The sequence below is a fragment of the Hyalella azteca genome, unplaced genomic scaffold, assembly GCF_000764305.2.
Source record: "Hyalella azteca isolate HAZT.00-mixed unplaced genomic scaffold, Hazt_2.0.2 contig14641, whole genome shotgun sequence".
In the NCBI taxonomy this organism is placed as follows: domain Eukaryota; kingdom Metazoa; phylum Arthropoda; class Malacostraca; order Amphipoda; family Hyalellidae; genus Hyalella; species Hyalella azteca.
In genome coordinates, this window is record NW_025944519.1 from 178,246 (window position 1) to 186,487 (window position 8,242).

Sequence of the window (8,242 nt, forward strand, 5' to 3'; positions counted from 1 at the left end):
CAAGTCATGAAAAGTTCAAGAAATAGGCGACAGGGCAAATCAGGCCTACACTTCAGCGCCGAGATCACTATGTTAGGTTATGTTATGTGTCTAAATTGTTCTTTATCAGTGCATTGCAGTAAACCTTTTGGTAACCACAAAAACTTGTCTTAATTGTATCCCAGTGATTAAAGATAAGCAGTGCAAGTTACTTTGCACTCGTAACGAATAAGGCACTCAAGAAAATAAAATAAGTGAGACCGGATAATTTTAATACTGTATGTAAAAACAAGTCGATTATCATAGTATTATCTTGAATATTTACCAACATAACATCGTATGTTCCATATTTTGTTTCTTTCCATGCGCTAGGTAATATCGGACGCCGTAGGTATTTTGGATATGCTCCTATGAAGCGCAGCCAACGAGGCGACAGACGACTGCGTGGCCCAATCAATTTTTACCGAATAAAAAAAAATCGTTTTTCCTGCGATCATAATAATTTGTAAACTTCAATCTACTCGATCAAACCCTCAGTAAACAATGAAATCCTCATTCAATACTTGCTCTGATATTGAAAATCTGCACTAATTCCTTTACTGAAGTACATTTTTTTGCCAGTATAAGCGAATAAAATTTAATATGTACAAATTTTGCCAGTATAAGCGAATAAAATTTAATTAACTATTCTTCATTCTAATATAAGAACAATCGATTAAATTTTACCTTCTGATTGAATGATCACAGCATTTTGATAACACGTTCCATTCAAAGTGTGATCCAGTTTTGATTGATCTTTTGCTTTTAAGCAGCTTTAGAAACGTATGTATTTAGCAAGCTTGCCTCTGGTGAGTGGTCAAGAAACACTGTTGAATGTCTTACACTAGTTCTGCTGGTGTGAGATTTATTATTGTTCGTCTCGCAAAACATAATTAATCATAAAATAATTAATCACGGCAAATGCCTTTCTGCCAGACAACACTAGCAAGCGATGCAGCTAATGTAATTTCAACATGTATATTCATAATCCTCAAGTTTCTACGAGTTAACGATGTCGAACAAAACGTATAAGTCTTTCATGCTGTGAAACGCATTAAAGTCAGTTTACCACGCATGCTCTTTACTTCTTTGAAGCACATCTAATTTTTTGTCGAAATTGGTGAAAATTAATTACCCTCGCCTCCAGCCAAGCCTGGTACATCAGACGACGATCCAGATCGCTAGCTCCGTCGTCGACTTCTTTACGCCGTCGAAAAAAATTCATATAAACACGCTGCTCTGAAGGTGTACTACTGAGTACGTGAGGCAGGTCTACTTTTCACATGTGGCTTAATGCTCTCAGTGCTATAGCCGTCAAACTCAACTCCTTCTTCTTCCATCACTTGCAACATTCCAAATGTCCAGTTTTTTGTACACACTGAAAATCTACAGCTATCAACGCAAGTGACTGCGTCATGGTATCCAGCTTTCCGCAAAATGGATCCCATTCAATTATTTCCGTTAGTTACAGAATATTTTTTAAGGTTTCTTTTGATTAGCGAAGTTTCTATAGCGACAGCACCCATGCATTCTTGAGTCCAAGAAGCATTGTTGTCACTGCTTTAGAATTCGTGCGAAGCGTCTAGTCTCTATACTTGATGCCTATTATCACGACTTACATTGTTTCAGAAGACTTTTGTTACAATTGTATCCTCCAATCGCTTTGGTTTTAAAAGCGAATTCTTTATGATCATACATTATTCGGTGTGAACATTGCTTTCATTAAAAATTTATACATGTAAACTAGTCGTTTAATCTTCAGTGAAAAAATATTACTGGTGTCTTTGAATTCTGCAGGTAAACATAAACAATAAACGCTTTATCGGAATAGCATATTAACCAAAATGCAAAGCGACTGTAAGATGGCTCATTGATAGATTCGACAAATTATTAATTTTTACTTGACTATAAAAACAAATTTCAAATCATTCATAGAATATGCATAAGTATTTATATCGACCACACAGCACTACTTGTTTAGTTCAGAATTACTCACATCAAATCGCCCACTAGTTCTGACAATTTTACTTCACACCTAGCAACGCGGTTTGTCTCTTTAACGCTTAATTTTTCTTATTGCCCGTAATGCTCCCATGAAAATATTTATAATCCATGCATGGCAGTAAATTAGAAAATAAAATAAAGCAGTTCAGTGCGTGTAAAAATCTTAACACGGAATAGAGTTTAAGACATCAATAAGGAAATAATTTTTCGAATTTTTCGTTATCGCGTGCCAATAGGAGGCATTGCACAGTTACCGCACATCACTAATACAAGGAGCCACCATACGAGCATCAACGACATTTTGTTAATTAGTACCCCAAATTAATCTTTTGTTCAAATTTAACAGTCTAAAACTTACTTAAAAAAATAAATGAAATTAGTTCAGGATCTTCGAAATTGTTCGCGTCCACTTGAAAAGCCGTCGCACACCATTAGTCTTAAGCTTGTTTCAGTTAGGAACCAATGGATAAAAGCAAGCTATTCATTCAAAAACGACATCACTGGACTCGCTAAAATCCGTTATCACTGACAATTGGATGTGTTGAACGTTGGCTCAACGCTGCAGCGAAAACACAGCAGCCTACAGTGTCGCTTCTTTGAAGCTGTAACAGGAGCGCGCAGCAGTAATTATCGGTCACGGTGATGTTAACGACCGTGACTGCGATATTATCGGTCACGGTGATGTTAACGACCGTGACTGCGATATTACTTGGCTTTTTCAGCTTCGTGACTTGATATTACGAGGCACGGTTGCGTGAACGCAGAGTTTTTATAGCACCGGCCCGCTAGTTCGGATTACTGTCAGGAACTGAAACACATGTTCACTAGCGTGTTTTCGGCGGGGAAAGCCAAGAGAGATACGTCATTTATAGGCTCAACTTAAATTCGTGGATCCTTTTTAGAGAGTTTTAGTTTTCCATCTAAGTTGTTCATCTGATTTTAATGTTTTCTTCTGAGATTAACGTGTATTCTTTGCAAAAAAATTAATTTGAGCATAATACTACGCAAATTAATACAGCCCACACCAGCATGACATTTATCAACCATAGTAGAGCTTTAAAAAAATTAATTCATTGGTAAATCAGAAGATTTTTCATCCGAAGTAACTTTATCAATTCTAAAAAATGGGATACGAACGACTAAAAAACGTCTCGTCGAACTATATTATTGTTAAAGGCTTACACGTAATATAACTTGTAGTACAATTCTTTACACGCGCGTAAGATGACCCTCAGAAGCGCATTTAAATTGATGAAGCCCTATATTATTCCTACCTCGAGATATTATAATTGGCGCTGCGGTTCAGCCAGCGGTAAACTCGGCGACAGCGTTCGCCGCGCCGACGTGACGTGATCCCCGCGCCGCTGCGGTGCAGAACAAGATTGCCTGGACCTCGCAATATCTCTCGCAGAAATTATTGAGCCGCAATTCACTGAACTCGTTTCTTATTCCCGAAAAAATCCCGTTATCAATAAAAATAAAAAAGTGAAAAGCATTTTATATAAAATAAATAAATAAATTGAATGTGTTATCTGAGTTCTTTCAAGCTTGTGAAAACATTTTACAGTTCAAAACATATTATCAATTTTAAAGTAGTGAACCAGTTTTAACATCTAAAAGTTGCATTTATTTATTCAATTTATACAGATAAAGCAAATCGGTATTGTAAGTAAACTTTGTTTTTAATTTCTAGAGTTACAGAATGAAATTGTTCTCGTTGCATTGGAACTGTCTAAGCAGCGGACTAGTGCAAGCTTTAGTATTAATTGATTGGCGTCCCAAGTTATCAATCCCTCATGAACGCCAATTTTTAATTTTAATACTTGCTGCAAAACTCACTGATAATCGCACACGTTCAAAGCACAAAGCTGCAAATTGTACGCGAAGAGCCGAAGACCTATGGTGGCCTACATAAATGGTTATTTTTTTATTTGACGCCAGAATAGTATTAACCTTGAAATTAAAGGCTTCAATTGAAATCATACTTGACTCAACTTATAAGCCACTGGTTATTTGACCTGATTTTCATCATATACACATTGGCTCAATTCTGCTGTGTAAGCTGATGTGAATGTGGGGCATTAATGTTGATGATGATAAAATCATAACCAAAAAAGACGTATCTCTAATCTTACCGAAACAGAGCTCGGCGAGATTAGATCTATTCCGGCATTAATGGAACTGATACAAAATACGAACCTGATACTACGCATTAGTCTTATGAACTAATAATGGGGGAGCGGAAATGAAGTGGTCAGCGAACTCGTTCTGGTTGAGAGCAAACGTTGAGAAGAAGGTAGCAAGTGGACGGAAGATAAGAAGTGAGCTACAGAGCCCAGCTGCTCAAAGTTTGCATGTGGACTGATTGTATAGAGGTGATTACGACGGTAGATATAAATACGCCTCAATGCATCCAAACGATACTCTGAGCACACCCATGTTATCGGACTAAGTAAATATAGAGTTCATATAATGAAGAGCAACAGTGCACGATCAATTCAATTGTAGATTAAAACCTATCAATAATTCTCCTACTTAACCTATATAGTTGATGAAATTAATTTAGATATCATCGAGTGCATATATACATATTCGCAAGTTTGATTGGAGACAAGAGCATGCTTTCTATTAATAATCTTCTTATGCGTTTTTTCAATGAGTCGAACAAAATTTTTAGATGGCTATGAGATTAACTGACCACTTTATTTCCACAAATCCAGAAAAAACATGCTCTGGACTTCAATCAAACTTGCATAAAAGAAAATCTTCCACCGAACTATACCATTATACATATATGTATATATTCAGTGAAAAATATATAAATTCAGTCTAACGTGAACTATTCGCATTAGACTAAAAATTACCTCCTTGAGTTCACCGCCTTACATATACCAACGTCAGCAGACTCGTGCAGTTATTTCATGGATCATCAATTTTCATTTAGTTAGCAATTAAAAAGCATCAAATTTCGCAGCTGGGAACCTTCGTTTTTAGATTCATTAGGTCTTACTTTGCCACAACCCTGACATAGTTAAAACAAAACTGGAATTACGAAGTTAATATCAGGTCAGTTTTGAGCAGTTAACACAAACATTATTGGATTGCAATTATCTATCTAATTTGCTAAAATTCGTCGTACGATTAACCGCGTGCATTTTTGCAGGAACTTAAACAGATTATTTCAAATAACTTGAAGGTCATTGTTGAGCAGAAAGTAAAAGTGTTCAGTGTAACAGAAAGTTCTTAAATTTTGTATCATTTCACCTCTTTCAAAACTTTCAATGACTTTCGAACAACTATCGAAAAAAACTATCCACCAGCAAGTAAAGGATTGCGCTAGTAGGTCTTTTGAAAAAAAAAAATTACTCTCTAAATCCCACAAAACTTCGGACTAGGTTGTGAATTTGAATCGTGAAACTTTATGTTGAGTTACTTTTTGTTCGCACTTACGAGAGACAACGGAATTTGAAATATATTATATTAGAGACTGAAACTGTGGCGAATTGCCTTAGAAAGCACAGAGCTGGAAATAAATGCTCATTGATATCCATATGCTAATAATAATGATATAGCAGTTACAGTGTTTATTAGGCCGTAGGCTTGTCGCCGATTCTTACCAATGCAAAACATCACAAGCTTGTTGCGGGCTTGAACTCGCGATCACTGCTTCAAATTTTCTTTGCTTAACGCCCGGCCTCCTTGCCGATTCTGACATTAAAGTGGCGCTCATAGCTGGGATCAAACCAGGACCTCTCTGCCTCAATCTTGGTACTCTGAACTTTAGCCACTGGGCCACCCTGCTCTTGCTCTTACTTCATAACTTTAATATTCAAACCTCTGCTGAGTTGTTTATTGATGAACAAATAGTCTTGGTCGAGTTGTTTTATAAACTTGAAGCCTTTTTCTTCCATGAACACCCTGAGCGCTTCTGGGCCTTCAGGAAGTAAGAAAATCTCGATGGTGATCACCCTGATCTTCACGTCATCCCACGGGATGCTCTTCAGCACCTGCCGAACACAAATTCTGAAAATGTCTTTACAATCACTATCATGGGGTAATTGCTATTTGTTAAATCGTAAAGATTGAATCCTAATCATGTGATTGTAAACCTTATCTTCCCTACCTTATTCTGATCATTGATTTCATAAGATCCTTAGATTAGCGACATGTTTGTACCTTCAATTCGACGCCCTCGACGTCGAGTGACATGTAGTCCACCACAGGGTTGCCCAGGGCCGCCAGGATGCTGTAGAATGGATAGCACGGAACTCTCACCGACTTACTTGTCTTCTCGGCGTCCACAAGAGTGTTGCCCCACGCTTCTCTCCCTATACTGAAGAAACAAATTATCTCTTGATTATACTCCACGATTATATATGCATTTAGTGATAAAGTTGGTGTGGATGTTGTAATTGAAACGCTGTGATCAATACTCTTTAAAATTCGAATTTCAACTCAAACGAATTATTAGACGTTGTTTTTTAGAAACAGACATTCACTTGCAAGAAAAATTCTTTACAATCTTCGCGATTACATGAGGTATTATTTTCAACGAGGTATTATTACCCAAAGAAACCAAGAATACAAATTTGTAAACTCGACTCAGACAGGATTATGTACCAGCTAAATGACAGAGCTAGAAATAGTTTACGCCATCGTTGTCTGCCAGCTCGAAGGCCTGAGACTTGGGCAGATTTCAAGTGTTAATGTACAAATATTCAGTTGCAAATTGTATTCAATAACCAGAACCACGTGTAACGACGGCTTGTCCTAGTGTGAATCACGAACTCAAAAACAGGTTCCCTGTAGCTGGTGTCTGGGACGAGGCACGCCCGCATGATGTGCGCTCTTCTGTTCTTGCTCTTGAGGACGTGGTAGCTGACCGGCGTGGGCTCCATCAGAACGCCCGTCCAGCCGAGCTCCCGTTCAAGGTACAGTGTGTTAGATAAGCTCTCTCCCGTCAACGCACCTACTTCGAAGAAGAAGCCTCCTTTCTGCTATGGTATGGAATGGTTATTTCTTCCTTAATTTACGCGGTTTATAACCGGGAAAGGTACGCATAATGAACCAATATTTTAATAACAACGCAATTCATTCTCAATACATTTTATTTGCATTTTTCAGCAGTTAGGGCATAGAATTAAAACAAATATACACACGACCGACAAAATATTAATATACAACCAATATGAGTGCAGAATACGTGAATGTGGGAAAATTTAAGACCCTGAGGGTAATTTAAAACTCGATCCTGGTATAAATACGTCTGTACCATGAATTCTGGTATATATACGTCTATAAATTTGTATTTACGTATATTGGCGAGCAGAGAGATTTTTTTTAACTCGAAGAGGCATCACTGCAATGGCTATGACACCGAAAACCCTCACCATGTCCCTGAAAATCTCCTTGACGTGTTTGTCTTGGCCGTGCTGGGAGTAGAACTTCTGGCGCGGGTTGTCAAGGTAGTAAGGACCCTCTCGGGCGGGCGCGATGAGGGCCTCTCGAGCTGCCTGGATGACGGCCTCGTCTCGCATGTTTTTGCCCAGGAGGTCAGGGTGGAAAAACAAGTCCTCCGTCTCGGGAGAAGAACGCATCGCTTCGTGCTCGGTAACTGGTTTCAGGGTGTCTGCGGTCACATGTTGTGCTTAAAGTCATTCGTTAATTTAAATCAATGAGAGACTATTATACGTATACATTTTCAAGGCACTTATGTCATTATTCAAAGCAACTCCCTTGTGCGTTTCAATGAAGATAAATTTTTGTTTTGTTTCGTTTATGATTTCTGTCAATCAATGAATTTTTTAAGAACTATTTAACTTACCTTCAATAACTTCTACTATCACACTTTTGGTAAGAATAGGAATCCCTAATAATAGAAGAAATATCACCACAAAGAGCGGCAAAAGTGTTCTCAGAGAATATTTCATTACGAGGTACTTCATTTAAAACTCGATTATGTTATTCTGAAAAAATAAAATTGAATCAACTGTTAAACTTTGCTGGCATCTTCAGTTGGCCATTTGCCGGCTGGCTTTCTGGACTGCAGAGAGTACGAAGAATCTACATTTGTGCGCACTTCTCTATTGGTAACGCAAGTCACTGTAGACAAATATGTAAAGTTGAAGATATGGAGGTAGATCAAGCATGAATTGTTTCCCCGAGGCAAATTTAGAGAAGACGTATATTGTATATCTCCTCTATACCGTATTAATTAACA

The 8,242-nt window shown here is 37.8% G+C and overlaps 1 protein-coding gene across 3 annotated transcripts; it reads right to left on the reverse strand.

Annotated features, from left to right (window-relative positions):
• Positions 1 to 5,685: 5,685 nt before the first annotated feature.
• Positions 5,686 to 7,990, reverse strand: LOC108668306 (protein Star-like). Of its 3 annotated transcripts, none has more exons than XM_018155496.2 (5): positions 7,847 to 7,990; positions 7,413 to 7,636; positions 6,811 to 7,019; positions 6,199 to 6,355; positions 5,686 to 6,029 (listed from the first exon to the last, which is right to left on the reverse strand). In XM_018155496.2, exons 1-5 carry the CDS (start codon positions 7,965 to 7,967, stop codon positions 5,832 to 5,834), a joined length of 909 nt encoding a protein of 302 aa, XP_018010985.1. In that variant the 5' UTR covers positions 7,968 to 7,990; the 3' UTR covers positions 5,686 to 5,831. The 3 variants fall into 3 exon arrangements, with proteins under 3 accessions (XP_018010985.1, XP_018010984.1, XP_018010983.1); XM_018155495.2 differs by having other exon boundaries at positions 6,811 to 7,016; positions 7,413 to 7,651; XM_018155494.2 differs by having other exon boundaries at positions 7,413 to 7,651.
• Positions 7,991 to 8,242: the final 252 nt, after the last annotated feature.

Bases quoted from the DNA above. Each gene is read 5' to 3' on its own strand.
- LOC108668306 (XM_018155494.2), bottom strand. From the start codon at position 7,967: ATGAAGTACCTCGTAATGAAATATTCTCTGAGAACACTTTTGCCGCTC. The intron at 7,652-7,846 runs GTAAGTTAAATA...ATGTGACCGCAG, and splicing joins GATAGTAGAAGTTATTGAAG to ACACCCTGAAACCAGTTACC. The intron at 6,030-6,198 runs GTACAAACATGT...TGTGTTCGGCAG, and splicing joins TCGAGGGCGTCGAATTGAAG to GTGCTGAAGAGCATCCCGTG.